The sequence below is a fragment of the Asterias amurensis genome, chromosome 15 (assembly GCF_032118995.1).
Source record: "Asterias amurensis chromosome 15, ASM3211899v1".
Lineage (NCBI taxonomy): Eukaryota > Metazoa > Echinodermata > Asteroidea > Forcipulatida > Asteriidae > Asterias > Asterias amurensis.
Window position 1 is genome coordinate 16,121,839 of NC_092662.1, and position 19,958 is coordinate 16,141,796.

Below are 19,958 nucleotides of genomic sequence, written 5' to 3' on the forward strand. Positions count from 1 at the left end.
GGTGTTTGTGAAAACTTGGACCATATATACTTGCCAGAGATAGTATGAAGGGCTCGCTAGATCCTTTTTGTTTTAAATTTAGAATTGGGTGCATTGCAAGAATTAAGTGTGTTTTTTATCGTCTCTAGAGGGCTACACTCAGGCCTACAGAAATTGCTAATAGACCTTTATCACGGTGCAGCCGCCATCTTGAATTTCTCTCATTGATATCACTGTCACCAAACCAAGGCTGGAAGAACAAAATAGTCTGGTTCCTTATTGGAAGGTGATTATTAACATGCATTACTGTTATTCGGTACGGGGAACATGACGAAGATGGAGGCAGCATGATAAAGGTCTATTGACTTCGAAGGACCCTTCGTTTCATAACCAAAAAGATATGATAGTAAACATCACATGGTTTTATGCCACAAGGTGAGGGCTACGCTAAACTTATTTGGGCTATCAACCCAAATCAATTGTCACCAGGGGCATGTTGCCACCTACTCCTAGGGCTGAAATAGGGTAACCCCCTTCACAGTCTTTAGAGATGTAGACATGGGTATTATTCAGTAAGAGCCTGGGCCCAATTTCATAGAGCTGATAAGCACACAAATTTGCTTAGCATGAAATTTCTTCCTTGACAAAAACAGGATTACCGACTAGATTTCCATTTGTTGCATATAGCTTGTTACTGGTATTCAGCTGTTGTTTGCTTATCCTGAAAACCACATGGAAATTTGTTTGGTAATCCTGTTTTTATCAAGGAAGAAATTTCATGCTAAGCAAATTTTTGTGCTTAGCAGCTCTATGAAATTGGGCCCTGGTTGGTAGCAAAACGTTACCTTTCATTATTTTTCACAAACATGTCTCTAGTAAAGAATACAAAAACATGTCCAACGGGCACATTTCTCCTTATCTAAACGGTTTGAGTCCCCCCCCCCCCAGATAAAACCGCAGAACTATTATTAAGTAGTAGTCTGAACAAAAGTCTATGAAAGCTTATACATGTACTCTTTGTAGGTCAGTCTGTGTTGAGTTATCAACATTTATTATTTTTTTTAAAGGCAGTGGACACTATTGGTAATTATACAAAATGTTGATTAGCATACGAGTAATGGGGAGAGGTTGGTATTATAAAACATTGTGAGAAACGGCTCCATTTGAAGTGGAGTAGTTTTCAAGAATTTGAATTTCAAGACCTCAGATTTAGAGTTTGAGGTCTCGAAATCAAGCATCTGAAAGCACACAACTTCGTGTGACAAGGGTGGTTTTTCTTTCATTAATATCTCGCAATTTCTACGACCGATTGAGCTCAAATTTGCACAGGTTTGTTATTTTATGCATCTGTTGAGATACACCAAGTGAGAAGACTGGTCTTTGACAATTACCAATAGTGTCCACTGTCTTTAACTATATCGATTTTGACATTTGCTAAAAGACTACATAACTAAAAAGGCTTCTGGGGGTCGCAATCCACACACCAAGTGGAGGGACGTGTCAGAAACCTAGGCCCATTTCGAAACCACGGCTTCGGATTTGGATTCGGCTTTAGGCTCCGCCCTCTCGTCTGAAGCCCTGAGCAGCCACACAAAGCTGGCATAATAATTGTCAAAACAACCGGGGGGCCCAGCTAGCCTGAAACGAATCTGGACCCGAAGCCGTGGATTCGAAAAGGCAGTAATGCCCCTTCGGTGGCAATTTTTCTGAAAGTTGTTGTCCACAGTTTCATGAAATTGGACCCAGAAAAATGTGTTTTTCTTCTACTATTTAAGTACAAACAATTTGTAGTACATAATAATGTATAATATTAACATTAAAGGGTCTGGGTACTTTATAAAGGGCACAAAACACAATGTCCACAGATTGACATTTAACTCACTCAGTTTGAAAATATGATGGTAGAAAGCTCCCCTGAAATTATTACTTACTGAGGTGCTATAGTTTTTGAGAAATGAGTAAAACAAATCCTGAAAAATGTATTTTCGTGCAATTGTTCTACTCATTTCTCAAAAACTACATCACCACAGCAAGTAAGATTTCAAGGGAAGTCTTCTACTATCATTATCTTCAAACTGTGTAAGTTTAACGTAAATATGTGGACATTGTGCTTTGTGTTACAAAAAGTACCTAGACCCTTTTAAAGAACGATGTAAAGAGTAACTAATATTGGATATAATGAGCTGTTCTATTATGAAATAATCCTGAATGTTATTTGTTTATTTAATCATCTGCAATAGTTGGATTTAAAAAAAAATCTTTGCAAAATTATTGCTTTCCTGTGAATAAACTCTGACGCTTTCCTATCAAAAACATTTTATTTTGCACAGTGGTTCTGATTTTTTCTTTCACAGATTTGTTTGTTTGTTTATAAAGCATAAATTGTGTTCTGATTTCCTGAAGTGCTAGCACTTGCATAAAAATAAGTCATACATGTTTTTTCCGTTTTTTTTCCCGAAATATATTTCATGCAATCATGGCTATAAATTTAAATCCTAGTATTTTCGAGTAATATGCCTGTGATTTTTTTTTCACAGAACTCAGGAAAGTACCGAGTATTAACACACATCGGTGTAATGGATCAAACCAAAATGAATATTCTCTATCCCCTATACAAATTTAACATCTATTAATATTTTTTTGGTTTTCAAAACTTTATTTAAATACTAGAAAATGTAGGCTGTTCACAATGTGTCTAGGAGAGTTGACTTCACTTCAGAAAGAAATATTTTACAGAAATATTTGTTCCAAGTATGAACTTCATATTATGTTTTCATCCAATATGAATTTAGATATATTATATACAATTTAGTTTCATTTCAAAAGGCTGTAGTAGCACTTTTAGATATATCAACGAAAATCTAGAGCAGTTTGTTCATGCAGGAAGAATAATCATTGGAATACACAATATGAGAAACATTTCATGTTGAAACATTTTTTCTGGATCCCTCTGTCTAAGAATTTTGATTTTCAGTTGTTTCTTTTGACCCACCCTCCCATAATTTCGAAAAAAGATTGATATTGTTTTACATTGACTGTTATGAATTGCTCCTTCACGTCCGACACGTTCAATCCGAAGGACAAAACAGTAATGGTATCTATAACGCAATACTGCACACAGATGATACATAAACACTAGAGCTTCAGTCTGGGTGCAATTTCATAAAGTCTATAAGCACAAAAACGTGCTAAACATAGAAAAGTATTGCTTACCAGAATTAGGTCACCAGCCAAATTTACATTAAGTTTACACTGTTCTGACTCTGTGGTGCTCCACTCAATTTTGCTTAGCAAAGACAATTTTTAAGCAACAACTTTCAAAGCTAACAGCTTTATGAAATTGGGCCCAGGTGTGATAATGGTGTATTCTATTCTGATCTCGTTCTAAAGTCCGTAAGCCAGTTTATAGCTAGGTCCTCAGCCAGGTGAAGGGCTTCAATGCCACCATCAAGGTGAGAGAGTGGGCAGTCAGCTATCATGTGGCGCATCGTCTGGGGTACACCACAGTCACAAAGCAGAGATGCAAGGTAGCCCCACTTGCGTAGGCTGCTGCGGCATATCCCTGCGACGGTACGGAAGCGGTTCAAGAGGCACCAAACGGCCGTGAGGGAGGTCCCTTGTCCACAACATGCCACACATGATACAGAGAGAACTCTATGGTTTTGGTGAACGCGGCAGTGAGCTTTGGAGAACCATTGCAAGCTTGTTTCTGGCTGCTAGCATTTCTGTATCAATTTCCTCCTGGGGGTTCCTTGCTGGTGGTTTGTTGCTAAAATGAGACCCACAAACAAATTGACAACTTTGTTGGGAACTTGGTGAAACCGCAAAAGATTGAGGACGAGACTTGCAAACAGGCCCATACAGGCCAATAGGCCTCCCCGATGGACTAAAGTTAGAGGGAGCTGGGCCGTAAGGATCTTCAGATGAAGTCACTGTAGTGGTTTGTTGGGAACTTGGCAAAAATGCAGCAGAATGGGGACGAGGCGACCTTTGAGCAGGCGTAAGCAGGGCGTTGGGCCTCCCCGATAGGCTAAAGTTAGAAAGAGCTGGGCCGTAAGGATCTTCAGATGAAGTCACTGCTGATTTTTGTTGGGAACTTGGCGAAAGTACAACAGAATGAGGGCGAGATCTGCGAACAGGCTTAAGCAGGGCGTTGGGCCTCCCCGATAGGCTAAAGTTAGAAGGAGCTGGGCCGTAAAGATCTTCAGTCGAATTCACTGCTGATTTTTGTTGGGAACTTGGCGAAAGTACAACAGATTGAGGGCGAGATCTGCGAACAGGCTTGGGCAGGATGGTTGGCTTCCCTGACAATCTCAAGTCAGAGGGACTTGGTAATGACCGTGTCTTTTTCAGCCTTGCTTGAGCATTCTGTATCTCATCAAGCACTGCTCCATCAGCTTTGTCGAGAGCTGCTGTCTCTTGATCAGGATTGGAAACAAGTCCGCTGTCACCTGGGCTGAGATTAGTCTTCAGAAGCTTCCTTGCTCCCACTATTTCCGCTAGTGTAGTGTTCGATTTGGTCTGACTGTTGTTGTCGCTGGGGTTTGGTTTTGAAATGGCAATTGAAGAACTGCAGCTCAGCTCAGAGTTTCGCTGTTGGAGTTCCAGAACCTTTCTCTGGAGTTCGGCTTTTTCCTTCTGCTCTCTCTCCATAGCAGTTGAGAGGTTAACGATCCGGTGTCCAGTTGTTGGTTGATGCTTTGACTTGACGCACTGCCCACAAACCAACTCTCCACTGCATGTCTCGCAGGAGTATTCAAGAGCCTTTCCAGTATGTATAGAGCAGGTCTTTTTAGACACATCACTGCCATCATCCACGGATGCTTCACTTTCTTCGACCAAATCCAACAGAGCAAAATTTGTTGGCAGGGAAGCGACGCCATCACCAGATGCTGGAAGGGGGGTGCTTCTCCGACAGATAGGACATTGTACAGTTTCGCTTGGTACGAAAGACTGTTCTTGCTGGGTTCTAAACCAATCACTGATGCACTCCAAGCAGAAAGTATGTCCGCAAGTCAGGACTTTCGGCTGTTGGGTTTGGTGGAATTGCTCCGTACAAATTGTGCAGGACATCTTGGACACCTTACGAGGCACAACAGCCCATTCGATTTCAGTGAGAGTAAAAATCTTGTGGACGGGAAGCAATTACTAATAAAGTTGTTTGCCTCACTCCCTAGCACTTGAATGAAACTTTGGATGCCTATAGCACAGAACTTTGAATTTGATGTTGTGGTAGTGTAATGGCACAGTTGAAGCACACATACAATTCAGCGAGCTTATGTATACAAGTTTGAGTTCTAGATGACTGCATATCTTGAAAGCCATGATTGAGGGAAGTACAATTCCATTTTTCCCCCCAGTTTTGACAATGGACTTGTGACTCTCCGAACAAAAAAATAAAGCTACCCTTGGACTTTCCAACTACATATAAATAGAATTCAATGTACTAGGCTCTTGATTGCTCAACATCGCGGGGGAATCCCAGTCTGGCACAGTGTCTGCTAATACTCCAGGGCTATTAATAATTCTGACCTCATAGAATAGAATACAAATATTGAGTGGCTCAGAGTGGAATGGTAGGAATATTATTGCAAGGTAAAATTTGGACTGTTCCATTTCACGAGGCGAAGCCGAGTGAAACGGAACAGTCCAAATTTACCGAGCGATAATATTCCTTCCATTCCACGAATTAAAGCCACTCAATATTTGTTTTATATAACTGACATAAAGATCCTTGTTATTTGATGTATTTTAAAAGTATAACCAAAAATCATAATAGCAATCGGGTCACAACCTTTTGCACAGGTGCTCCTTTGTTTTAGCAGCGGCACGGCTGCGCTGTACTGCTAAAAAACATGATCCCAACTGTTGAATGGGGAATGCTATTTCCCATGGGCAAATTGGTCTTTTTGATCACCGCTGCGGTTAATAATAGTGAATGTCACCTGAAGTAAGTTCCAACCAATCAAATATCAAGGATCTGTATGTTAGTTATATAATAGGGAATATGTTTCTTTTCCAACCTGAGTTTTATTGTAAGTATTGTAAAATTGAGTCCAATAAAACTCAACAAAATGCAAAAATAAGTACCTTCGAATTCAATATTTTTGTACAACATTGTGAGAAATGACTCCCTCTGAAGTAACATATTTTTTGAGAAAGAGGTTAGTTCTCACTCAAATTTTTGAATTCTAGTAAAACTTCAGGCCTGAAGCCTTTCTCGGGCATCTTAAAGCACAACAATTTGTGCAACAAGGGTGTTTTTTCTTTGACCACTTTCTTGCAACTTCGTTGACCAATTGAGCCCAAATAATTTAAGCATATGTTGGGATTAGATACACTAGTGAGACTACTGGTCTAACTCTTACCAACCTAATTACCAAATGTGTTTAGTACCTTAAATTAAGGAAAAAAGGAAATCAAATTATCATTGGGAGGAAACACAACAGAATGAAGTAACAATTGATACGTCTTCGCCATTTTATTTATTTTAATTTTATTGAGCTTTGTTTAAATTTAAAATAAAAAAGAGATTGATAAGTCCAGCCTTAGGTTTTTCTAAGGGGTTAACAAGGATAGTCATAACTTAGTCCACTTTCCTTTATCTCATACCTTTGGTTCGAATCCCAATCTAAAAAAGAAAATCTTCCCGCCAAATTGAAAACATTTTTTATGACAATTAGAACTGGTATGATTTGTAAAAAAAAGCAGACTAGTCCACTAATCAACAAATCACGTCTGATAACTTAGTATATTTAATATTGCTAAGTCCACTTCCCTTTATCTCATACCTTTGGTTCAAATCCCAATCTAAAAAAGAAAATCTTCCCGCCAAATTGAAAACGTTTTTTATGACAATTGGAACTGGTATGATTTGTAAAAAAAAGCAGACTAGTCCACTAATCAACAAATCACGTCTGATAACTTAGCATATTTAATATTGCTAAGTCCACTTTCCTTTATCTCATACCTTTGGTTCAAATCCCAATCTAAAAAAGAAAATCTTCCCGCCAAATTGAAAACGTTTTTTATGACAATTAGAACTGGTATGATTTGTAAAAAAAAGCAGACTAGTCCACTAATCAACAAATCACGTCTGATAACTTAGCATATTTAATATTGCTAAGTCCACTTTCCTTTATCTCATACCTTTGGTTCGAATCCCAATCTAAAAAAGAAAATCTTCCCGCCAAATTGAAAACATTTTTTATGACAATTAGAACTGGTATGATTTGTAAAAAAAAGCAGACTAGTCCACTAATCAACAAATCACGTCTGATAACTTAGCATATTTAATATTGCTAAGTCCACTTTCCTTTATCTCATACCTTTGGTTCGAATCCCAATCTAAAAAAGAAAATCTTCCCGCCAAATTGAAAACATTTTTTATGACAATTAGAACTGGTATGATTTGTAAAAAAAAGCAGACTAGTCCACTAATCAACAAATCACGTCTGATAACTTAGCATATTTAGTATTGCTGTGTCGCTTCTGTTCATTTCTTTCTGAAATTTGGAAAACATATTTTGTTACTTTTATAAACTTATAAAATCTTAAGAAACTCAAAAGCTCTTTATATGAAAATAAATGCATACACATTTTGTCATAATATTCTAAGAAATAATTAACCAAAATAATTTAATACAAAAGTTTTCACAAAACATTTCACGACAGGCAAAGCTGTGTTTTGAGAAAGCTGAAACACCGAGGTACCAGTTTTCCTAGTATTCAAGTGGTTGTTGGATTTCATTTTTCGGTCCAAATATAGCACGACCCAATGATCAGTCTATAGTCTTACTTTCCGTCGCAAGTTGTCGCAACTCTCTCAATAAGAGGCTCTGAACACAGGGATTGAAAATCGCAAAAGACCACTGACCAGAGTCCAGAATTAAAGCGTTAGACCAGTAACCAACACTACCAGGTTTCTTGGGGGATGGGGAACAAGCTGAGGAAAAGACATATTTTGACTCTTAGTTGTATGGAGTCATTCATTTTGTGCGTATGTAACAATTTCATGCAGTAAAATGTTTACACTTTTTTAAAGTAAGGGTCTATACTATTGCAATCAAGTGATGTAAATTGGAAGAAGCTTCCAAAGTTTAAAGTGTAGCACCAGTGCACATTGTTACTCTTGGTAGAAGAGCCATTTGAAACTGAAATATTTATAAGAGCTTTCACCCGGAGCTTGTGCTTTCTCTGGCGCGTGGGTCCTGTCCGGCCTGCCATGGAAAAGCTGTCTAGCTTAAATAAAATAAATAATAAGCTGGCATTTTGAGAGTGCCATTTCCATAGGATGCAAAGCGCTTGGATGTCTCTAACATAGATCAAATCAAAATCAAAGATGTCAGAAAACAAATAAAATCACTGTGAGCAAAACAAGTGAGTCTTCAACAGTTTCTTGAATGATTCAAGCGAGTTTGCGTTTCTGCCGCTATCTGGTAGTGAGTTCCACAGGCTGAGTTCACATTCGAGAAGGCACCGTCTCCTGCTCCTACACTAATAGTGTTTGTTTGATCGATGCTCGAAGAGTAGAGAAAGTTGCGTGAGGTTGCAAGTTGGTTGATGCAGCAGAAATCTTAGATTGCAGACTTTCTAATGACATTGATGGGTTGCTTTCATCTATGTGGCTGTTCATCGAGATGGACCTCACAATGCCTACCTCCATAACCTATGACAAAATGAAAGAATTTTGAGTCAAAGAAAAATTCTCCAGAGCTGGATATATGACTTGCAGAATAACGTGCCATCACTCTACCAAATGAGCTATCTAGCCTTTTTTGTGCTTGGTTAGAAAAGTTGCCCTTATCATGCGACTGCCATCTTGATCATGTTCCCTGTATCCAATCACAGTAATGGATGCTTAAAGAAACCAGACTATTCACCCTTCGAGCCTCGATTTTGTTGCATTGAGCTAAATGGGAGAAAATCAAGATGGCCGCTTCATGATAACGGCCTATTGGAACCCATGGCTGTAACTGCAATCCTTACCTGGTAAACATATACACTTGAATCCTCCCCTCTCTCGTAAACACGTCCCAGCTTCCGAGCACGGGTTTCCCGCGCAAAAGTCAATGTCAATCTCACATAGTTCTCCGGTGAACCCCTTCTCACACTGGCACACAAACCGTTCGTGAGTGCCGTCAAACAGTACACACTGACCACAGTTGTGGCAAGGTTGCGAGTGGCACGGGCCTTCTGGTATCTCACAGAATTTGCCGACCCAACCGTCCTCACAGTGACACCAGAAGTCATCACCGGCTCCGACGTTACTGATGCATGTTCCCCCGTTCACACACAGATCATGCTTACATGGGTTCCTCACTTCCTTACAGCCCTTGCCGGTGAACCCTGGCTGGCACACACACAGGTACCCGCTGATCATGTCCAGGCAGGTGGCCTTATTCTCACAGGGATTGACGGGCTCACAGTCATTGATGTTCTTCTCGCAGTGTTCTCCTGCAAATCCGACGGAGCATCGGCAGTGGTACGACTCCAGCCCATCGATGCATTGACCATGTTGGCACGGCCCACTGGCACAATCGTCTATATTTGTTTCACAAGTTGTTCCTGTGAAACCAGAGCGACAGGCGCACATAAACTCACCCTCTTTCGAAAAGCAAGTACCCTGGTTCTCGCACGGCTCATTCAAGCAAGCGTCTATCCACACATCGCATCTCTGGCCTGTTCTTGTCACTGGGCAGATGCATTTGTACATCCCCACACCATCAATACACACACTCCGATTGCCTGGTATTTCTTCCCTATCGCCGACGCATGGTGAACTTGCACACTCATTTATATCATCTACACACAGGGTTCCATTGAACCCCGATGGACAATCACAGATAAAATGTCCCACCAGGTCCTGGCAGGTACCGCCATGCATGCACGGGTTTGAGCCACACTCGTCTACTTCTGTTTCGCAGAACATTCCGGTGTATCCCGTCAGACACATGCACGCAAACGCATCCTCTAAATCCTGACATGTTGCGTTGTGCTGGCATGGGTTGCTGCTGCATTCGTCCGTGTGGTTCTCGCAATGTATGCCTGTGTACCCCGCTCGGCATTGACACCAAAACCCGTCAATTTGATCCACACACTCTGCGCCATTCAAGCAAGGACTACTGCTGCACTCATACAATTCAACATCGCAAAGAAATCCAGTCACTCCTGACGGGCACGCGCATTTAAATCCCTCCGGGGAAGCGTTACACGTGGCGGAGTTCATACAGGGGTTGCTCCAGCATGCATCAATCCAGATCTCACAGTGTTCCCCGGTTCTTAATGGAGGGCAAATGCACTTGTAACTATTCACCAAATCGAGGCAGGTACTCCCTTGGGATCCGCCCTCCTCACTGACACACGGTGAGCTCTCGCATTCATTAACATTGTCCTGGCAAAGTGTCCCCTCGTACCCCGCTGTGCATTCGCATATGAACCCATTAACTTCATCAACGCATTCACCGTTGTGCATGCAAGGCGAGGACACACACTCGTCTTGTTCGACTTGGCAGTGCAGGCCGGCGTAACCCGCCGCACATTCACACAAGTACCCATTGACCAAATCCAAGCACAGTCCGTTATTAAGACATGGTTCACTGTGACATTCCGCAATGTCAGTTTCACAATGAGTGCCTGTAAATCCAGGCAAACAGCGGCACTTGAATCCGTTAACTTCGTCTTCGCACAGACCGCCATTTTGGCATGGATTGCTCTCGCATTCATACAGATTCACATCGCATAGAGTTCCGGATATCCCAGGCAGGCATAGACATGAGAATCGTCCCTCTTCATCTATACAAGTTGCATTTCTTGCACAAGGCTCGGACTCGCATTCATTCCTCCCCACGTTACATGTCTTCCCTTCAAACCCTGGTGGACACAGACACTCAAATCCATTCGGCAAATCCACACATGTCGCATTAGGATGCACGCAAGGAATCTCCGCACATTCGTCATTATCCACCTCACAGTTGACCCCGAGGTAGCCTGGTGCACAGACGCATTGGTACCAACCATCCCTGTCCACACACCGTCCGCCATTTTCACACGGCAAACTAAGGCACTCATCCACATTACTCTCACAACGAGTTCCGGTAAATCCATCCGCGCAATCGCAGATGAACGAGGTTTTCTCATTTTGGCATGTTCCATTATGAAGGCAGGGGGCCGAGAGGCAGTAGTCTACATCAAGCTCACAGAGTCGCCCTTGGGTTCCGATCGAACACTGGCAAACAAAGCTGTCTATCCGATCGACACATGTACCGTTTTGTTGGCAGGGAGAACTGGCACATTCATCTATTTCGGTTTCGCAGTCTTGGCCATTGTAACCTAATAAAGATAAAAGCAAAGATTATTTTACAAACTATCCTGCCTCATTCTCTAATGAATTACTTTTTCTCTATTGTCCCACCTTTGATTTCATCTGTGTACACCAATTCTTAGAAGTCTGATCTCAGATTTAACGTTTTCTTTTATGGATTTCTAATCAACGTGTGCATTTTAGATGAAGTAGTTTTGCTGGATATTTACCTACTATTAGCACCTTTACAACGAGTTATCTTTTTGCTTGAAATAACATAATTTTTTCTTTGGGGTCATTACCCAAGTATAACCCTGCAATCCAGCTATGAAGTTAACTTACCGTCTTGACAGGAGCAGAAGTACTTGTTAACACCGTCCAGACACGTTCCATGTAGGCAAGGCTGTACCTCACAGTCATTGATGTTCTCTTCACAATACACCCCTGTGAACCCAGCCTCACACAGGCATATGAAGTCATCCACCATATCCAGGCACACTGAGTCATGCATACATGGGTCCCCTGCACACTCATCCGTCTCACTACCACAGCTGTGCCCTACAAAACCCGGCGAGCAACGGCAGTAGAATCCAGCCACCTGATCGTAGCAGACCCCGCCGTTCTCACATGGGTTTGACTCGCAGTCATCGATGTTGATCTCGCAGAAGGCCCCGCTGTAACCATCCAGACAGAAGCACTGGAAACTGCCGATGCCATCCATGCATGTCGCTCCATTGAAGCACGGCCGGCTTGCACACTCGTTGATGTTAGTCTCACAGTTTGGCCCAGAGTATCCGACAGGGCATTCACACCTGTACGATGCAACAAGATCGAGACACTCTCCGCCATTTAGACACGGTGATGAGACGCATTCCTGTACATCAATCTGGCACTGTCTGCCCGTATAACCTGGTGCGCACACACATGTAAAGTCATCTACGAGATCGAGGCAGCCGCCAAAGTTCTGGCACGGTTCTGACCAGCATTCGTTGATGTCATGCTCACATATAACGCCGTAGTATCCCGGTGCGCATGCACAGTAGAAAGTCCCAATTCCATCAAGGCACGTGCCGTTGTTCAAACAGGGACTCATCTCACAGTCGTCTACCAAAATCTCGCAGTGGAATCCTTGGAAACCGAGGAGACAAAAGCATGAGTATCCTCCGATAGTGTCTACGCATGTTGCGCCGTTCTGGCACGGCTCAGACACGCATTCGTCAATCTCTATACTGCATGTTTTTCCCGTGAAACCGACTAGGCACTTGCAGATGAAGTCCAGTCCGATATTTTGACACACCGCGCCATTCTGGCAAGGGTCAGACTTGCAGCGGTTGATTAGAGTCTCGCAGTGGTTCCCGCCGTAGTCTGGCGGACATGCGCAGAAGTAGCCGCTGAGGAGGTCAATGCATGTTGCATTATTCATGCAGGGGTCGCTGTTACATTCATTTATGTTAAACTCACAGTGGGTACCGCTGAACCCTAAGAGGCAGACGCATCTATAACTGTTATGACGGTCCTCACAGACCCCATACTGGCATGGAGAGCTTTCACATTCGTTAATCTTGGTGCTGCAGTGTTTCCCTTTGAAACCAGCCATGCAATGGCACTGGTAGCCACCGATCAGGTCCTCACATCTCCCTCCGTTGTTACATAGTCCGTTAGAACGAGGTCGTCGCCTCCCCTTTAATCTCTGTTGACACTCGTCAATGTCAAATTGACACCTGTCGCCATTGTACCCGTCGACGCACTTACAGGTGAACCTCTGCTTGTGGTCAATACAAGTCCCGCCGTGCTCACATGGGTCTGACTTGCAGGCGTTGATCCTTAGGATCTGACAATTCTTCCCTGTGTAACTTGGCTTGCAATCACATTTGTAGTCTCCACTCAAGTCTGTGCACTCCGCTCCGTGCTGACACGGTTCACTCTCACATTCATCAACGCTGTATTCGCAGTACTTCCCATAGAATCCCGTTGGGCAAATACATGCGTAATCAGCCACTAAGTCCACGCACGTTCCGTTGTTCTGGCACCGTTCCGGCGAGCAGTCGTCACTGTTGATCTGGCAACGCGTTCCCCGGTAACCCATTGTGCAAATGCAGGTGTAACTCATCGAGCCATCAATGCACATGGCACCGTGAAGACATGGGTTGGAATCACAATTAGTGGTATCGGTTTCGCAGTTTGTTCCAATGTATCCGTCGGCGCAGAGGCATTTGTAGCCAGTTTGCGCTTCCTCGCACGTCCCATGATGAAGACATGGCCAGCTTTCGCAGAAGCTCAAACGCTCTTGACACAGGGGGCCTTTCCATGGCGGGGAACAAATACAGCGAAAGCCGGATTCAAGTCTCTAAATAAAGAAATAATACAAAAAGATATTTTTACTACTATTATATTTCTGATAGTGAAACCAAAGGATGGCTCAAAAGTGAACTTTATTATTTTAAAAATTACAAGAATCCTTGACTACTGATAGCCGGTAATAGCGCTATTAGTGCAAGGGGGCAGATGACCATAAACATTTTAATTTGTACAATTATCCATTTTATGAATGACACCCATTGGAACAGACGTTGATGTACAATGTTACCATGGAAACCGTGAGGCTACAATTGAGCATGCCCAGCCACCATAAAAAAATTGGTCTGACGGTCTGAGTAGTGCACCGGTTATTAGGTAAATTGACTGAACTAATCGGTGTTTACCTAACTCACCCTAGCGGCAGCATAGGGGGTCAGAGTTTTAATGGAGTGTTAAGTCATGGCTAAGCTGTTAAAAGCACCAGACTCGGGCTATGCTGAACAGCAGAGTGTGGATTCTGGTGCCTGACTCAATTTTTGCTTAGCAAAGAAATTTGTCAAGCAGTATTTTCTGCTGGGGCGGGGGTAACAGGATCTAAGACACATTTTGGTTATTGTCAAAGACCCATCTTCTCTGTTGTATCTCAACATATGCACAAAATACCAAACATGTGAAAATTTGAACTCAAATGGTCGTCGAAGTTGTGAGATAATAATGGAAGAAAAACACCTTTGTCACACAAATTTGTTTAAGTGAGAAATTACTTCTTAATCAGAAACGTTGTTACTTCAGAGGGAGCCATTTCTCACAATGTCTCATACTATCAGCAGCTCTCCATTGCTCGTTACCAAGTTAGTTTTTATGCTAACAATTATTTTGAGTTATTACCAATAGTGTCCATTGCCTTTAAAATGAAGGAAACTGAAGATAGGAACCCGAAAGAAAATTGAGGTTTCTGAATAAGAGAGTAAACTTTGGATATTACTTACCTCACAGGAACCTTCTCCACAAGGTTGATCTAAACAAGGGTCAGAATCTGTCAAATATATGAAGAAATAGTTTTAATTAAAAAAATGACATATTTTTGTACATTTTTTAAAGTCAATTATGTTTCAGAACTATATATACACAGGTTTTAGTATTTAAAACTTATAAGGAGTGTTTTTTTGCTGATTAGTCGCTTGAAGAGGATGTCATGAAATAATTAAAAATAATTATATTTATAATAAAAGCAGAAAGATGGACGATTATTGATATGGATATTAATTTTGGTTTCAACCAAAGTTTTTCTAAGACATACATCTGCGGATTTTTAACAACTCTGAAAGCACATGAATTTGTGCAAGAAGGGTGTTTTGTCTTTCGTTATTCTTTTGCATCTTTGATGACCAATAATTGAGTCAAAATGTTGACAGGTTTGTTATTCTATGCATATGTTGGGATACACCAAGTGAGAATACTAGTCTTTGACAATTACCAAAGGTGTCCAGTGCCTTTAAGCATGTTACTTTCATTTTAGAAAACCTCTTTGTAAGCCTTCCCATGGTTCATATAGTTGTATCCCTACAATTTGTAATGATCTAGAATCAAGCTGCAAATCCCCTGCAGCCTTGTCGCCATTTTCGCAACCAACTTGAAAATATTATTAGTTTCCTTTCGTAATTCAATGAGATTAAATCAATCACGAAATCGAAGGACACGTCATAATAAGAATTCTATGGCATGGGGATTTTTTTTCGAAGGGGTTGTTCGTGTTTTCAATCCCTCGCCCACACAACTACCCAAACTCAGAGGGAAAGGCGACTTTTGTTACTGACTAATCCATTTTTCGCTTGCCTTCTTTCGTGGTGGTGTTTCTAATATGTTTTTAAGTCACTTTAAAGCTCTCCTTTGATATTTTTCTTGCTGTTTACCCCTTGGTTTTTACATTTCATAAACTACACCCCCCCCCCCCCTATGAAAGGCTTGGTGTACATTTGGTAATTACTCCACAAGTTAATTACCATCAAATCTTACTTGGTAAAGATCACTGGAGACCTGATATTATAAAACATTGTTAGAAACAACCCCCTTTCGAGTAATGTAGTTTTAGAAAAAGAGGTTATTTGTCATCTGATAAATGCACAAAACTCTATGCAAAAAAGGACTTTGTTTTCTTTTCGTTCATAAAATTTGGTTTTTACCCTTTTACCGACCAATGTGTATTAATTGAGTCACTTTACGTATAACTCTACTTAACACTATCTGTCCACGGTCAAGCATTTTTTTATTTATTATTTGTTGCTAATAGTGGTAGGGGTTTGAGGTGCAAGTAAACACCATCGACCTTTTAAATCCATAACCCATTGGCATGGTAACGGCTCTTTTTTTTTGTGTTGGGCATTTTAGACCAATTATGGGGGAAAATTCCAAGATTTATGAGCTAGGTCTTTCTGAGAGCACATCTTTTTATGATGACAGTTTTTGGACTTTTGCCCTTCCCTGGACGGCATGTGCTTGTTTTATTGTTTTGCTTTTGTTTGTCCGAAGAATTAAAATGAATAAATAAAATAAACAGATGTCTTACCCCTAGACCACCGAGCTAGCCCGGTGGAATAGAGGTAGTCAGAATCCACAGCAATGATTTGATACTAGTACACTATTTTCATGCAACTTTGATGAGCCATTAGGTCCATTTTTTCACATGTTTGTCACTGTCTGCACACTATATTTCTTTATTATGAAATGAACTGGTCTTCAAGGTGAAAATTTCAAAAAGTTTACCCTCCTTAAACAGAATTGATTTCTTGGGTAAACGCGGCGCCACGCAATAAAAGAAGGTCATGCTAACTTACATGGTTTGCAGATAATGGTGATAGAAAGCTTTTCCTACATTATTACTTGTTTTTTTTTAGAAAATGGATATAAAACAGTTTTAAAAAATGGTTTCCTCTTATTGGGACGAAAATTATTTTAGCATGTATAACAGATTTTTGCGACTTTCCTGAAATAATTGCTCTTTGATTTTTACTCTTTTTTCCCCCTCCAAAACTTAATGACTAATGAAGCTGAAAATTGATCTTCAGAAGGTTTAAAAACCCTTTAGGCCAGAACATTTCCTTTGGTCTTACCGGAAAAAAGTACTTAAAATGGTGTGTTGCTCCAATGCACTTTCTGCTTCAGTGACTCCATAAATATGGCCCCTAATTGAAAAACTAAATGAAGTTGGGAGCCCCCTCCCCATCCCACCACTTAGCTCCTACCATTCCTAACCCATGACCCATAATACATCCTTGCATGCCCTCCTGCCGACACTATGTCATCTTAAAGGCAGTGGACACTATTGGTAAATACTCAAAATAATTATTAGCATAAAACCTTACTTACTGACGAGTAATGGGGAGAGGTTGATAGTACAAAACTTTGTGACAAACGGCTCCCTCTTAAGTAATGTAGTTTTTGAGAAAGAAGTTATTTTCCACAAGTTTGATTTTGAGACCTCAGATTTAGGATTTGAGGTCTCGAAATCAAGCATCTGAAAGCACACAACTTCGTGTGACAATGACCGATTGAGCTCAAATTTTCACAGGTTTGTTTTTGTATGCATTATGTTAAGATACACCAAGTGAGAACACTGGTCTTTGAAAATTACCAACAGTGTTCGGTGTCTTTAAATTCTAAATACAGGCCTTTATTATGTGTTGGCTATTTCGGGTTTATGTTTAGGTTTACAAGAGCCTTCATAATGAGTCAAATCGAAGCAGTGTACTTGAAACCAATTTATTACGGTTCATTAAATTGATTTACTGCAACAGAATTTCATTTCAAAGAGTGGTCGCGCTTTTTGAGATATCGTCGAAAATCGAAGATTAACATCAAACTTACACGGTCTAATGATGATGATAGTAGAAAACATCCCTTGAAATATTTCTGCCTGAAATGTCATATTTGATGTGAAATAAATAATTTAACTTTGCGTTTGGAGTTTATCGCTCAGTGAGCGTTTTATTCATTTCTTTTGTTTGCATCAATGTCATGCAAACTGTCTAATCGGTTTTTCACTATTTTCTCGTGACCCAGATGGCCGATCGATCTCAAACTTCTACGGATTTGTCTGTTTATGTATATGGTGGATTACATAAAGTGCTTACACTGCCAGCAACTGTTTTGTTAGCAAAAACCGATTCTGTAATGTTCCTTTAAGTGAGAAATTACCTATTTCTCAAAGACTACGATACTTTAGACAGGGAGCCGTTTCCCACCTTGTTTATACTATCAACAGCTCTCTATTGCGCGTTACAAAGTAATTTTTTCATGTTCAATTATTTTGAGTAATTATCAATAGTAACCAGTGCTTTTACAGGTGATAACCAAACGTATACCTTCCCTTTAATCTCTAATAGCACTTTATACTGTATTTAACTGAGGCAGTGTCATTGAAGACTCTTTAGCTGGGTTAATTTAATTGATTTACTGCCACCGGTACCCTGCCTCAAAGGTTATTAAAGCGAACACGAGCTGAGCTGGGAAACACTTTATTCCTCTTCCGTTCCTCACAACACACGGGTTGAAACTCCCACGTTGAAACTGAAGAAGATAGGTGAGTTGTTTCTTTGCTGAATTGACACTTGTTAGCGCTGTTCACACGACAGCAATTTTAACAGGGGACCCACGCTTTGTTTTTAGCATGGTTGTAAAATGTAGCAATGTTTGGCAAGATTTTACAAGAGACTTTGGAAAGTAAAAAAAAATTGTCAAGTCACCTTTTGTAAAATTGTACAACCATGCTACAATTTAGCAAAGGACACTTGCTAAATAATTGCTTTTGTGTGAGCTGGGGTCGATTTCACAAAGAGTTAGGATGGACTAGTTCTAGGAGATATACACTTAGCATGGACAGTCCTAAGTTAGGACGAGTTACTGGTCCTAACTCGAGATAAGACTAGTCCTAACTCTTTGTGAAATCCACCCCTGGGCTTTCGTATTGAGGTAATATGATTGTTCAAAGGTTATGAAAATCGGAGAAAAACAAATTCCTGGAGGGGAGATTTTATTCAAGTTTCTTCAATTGGATTTAGCTGATATTCAGATTACTGTGAATTTGTTTGCACACATGAAAAAAAGTGACTATTGTTTGAGCTCTTTTTTGTGGGGGTTGGGATTGGGTGTGGTCTTTTTTTTTTTGCCTGGTTTTATTGAAGCAGTCCTGCCAGAAGAAGATAGAAGTGTCTAAAGTTTTCTCACCAGTAAAGAAAAGGCAAAATGTTGGCCCCGATCACAACTAACAAGAAAATACCTTGAAACTACTGCTCGTTGACATTTTGATAGGACACAAATATTTGAAATGTGTACAAAATAATTTTAGTATAGTGTATTTTTTTGGAATAGCATTAGAGTAACATTTAAGATATTGAATGAGACTAGAAACTATTGTGGTAGAAGGTTTGCAGTGCCTGGGGTGGATTTCCCAAAGGTAGTCCTAACTTAGGACAAGTCCTAAGCAATGCTAAGAGATAGGACTGGTCCTAAGTTAGGACCAGTAACTCATCCTAATTTAGGACTGGTCCTATCTCTTAGCATTGCCTAGGACTAGTCCTAAGTTCGGACTACCTTTGTGAAATCCACCCCAGTGCTACTAATGACCTCCATTAGATAGAGTTGCTTGAGCAGAAATATTGCTTCAAGAGAAAGAAAGAAAAAAACCTCTCAACTTGAGTTCAAGGATGATAAGTATTAAGTGACCAAGTTTGTTTTGTTACATTTGTCATAATGGCTTGGTGACCATTTTTTCTTCTTCAAATAATGCACAACACCAAATCGCCCACTAATGGCCTCCATTTCGGAGTTGCTTAAGCAAACAACATTGCTTAATAATTTCCTACTAAGCAAAAACAACCAGTATACTGGTCATCAATGGTACATATTATGACATAACTGGTAAGCATAATGTTGTGCTAAGTTATGACTTTGACCTTGTTGTAACTGCAAATGGCTACGATGTTACGAGTCCTACATAAGTGCTTTTGTCTCATAAAACATTGCAAAATGTGGGTTTTCTTATTCAACCGTAGTAATGTTAAAATATTTACATCAAGTTACTCGACCATTTGTTGCTAGGACGGCAAGTATTATTGTTATTATAAGTACAGTATCTATGGTAATGAAACCTATCAACCCTCCAAAGTGTCTGTAGGCCCGAAGATAACTGTGGGGGAAAAAAACATCAGTTTCAGAAGTGGGAGGGAAAACCTTATTACTATACTAGGGGGAAACCCCACATAGTCACCAGAGATCATTTCATGAAGCTATTTAGCAGACAATACTGCTTATCAAATTTCTTTGTTAACCCGAAAAGAGTGTGGCACCAGCGGCATCAGTGTTAACTTCATGGAAGGTTGGC

At 40.7% G+C, this 19,958-nt stretch overlaps 2 protein-coding genes across 2 annotated transcripts in view; both read right to left on the reverse strand.

The window, feature by feature from the left end:
• Positions 1-2,021: 2,021 nt before the first annotated feature.
• On the reverse strand, positions 2,022-5,504 carry LOC139948092 (tripartite motif-containing protein 3-like). The gene has a single exon (XM_071946122.1). It carries the CDS (start codon positions 5,050-5,052, stop codon positions 3,634-3,636), a length of 1,419 nt encoding a protein of 472 aa, XP_071802223.1. The 5' UTR covers positions 5,053-5,504; the 3' UTR covers positions 2,022-3,633.
• An 873-nt stretch (positions 5,505-6,377) lies between these two features.
• LOC139948292 (uncharacterized) overlaps positions 6,378-19,958 on the reverse strand; it is a 29,476-nt gene continuing 15,895 nt past the window's right edge. Inside the window, exons 6-9 of the mRNA XM_071946398.1 lie at positions 14,569-14,615; positions 11,624-13,628; positions 8,968-11,310; positions 6,378-8,647 (exon numbers count right to left, since the gene is read on the reverse strand). Coding sequence (XP_071802499.1) covers positions 8,595-8,647; positions 8,968-11,310; positions 11,624-13,628; positions 14,569-14,615 — 4,448 coding nt within the window. The 3' untranslated portion in view covers positions 6,378-8,594. The remainder of the gene's footprint in view (positions 8,648-8,967; positions 11,311-11,623; positions 13,629-14,568; positions 14,616-19,958) is intronic.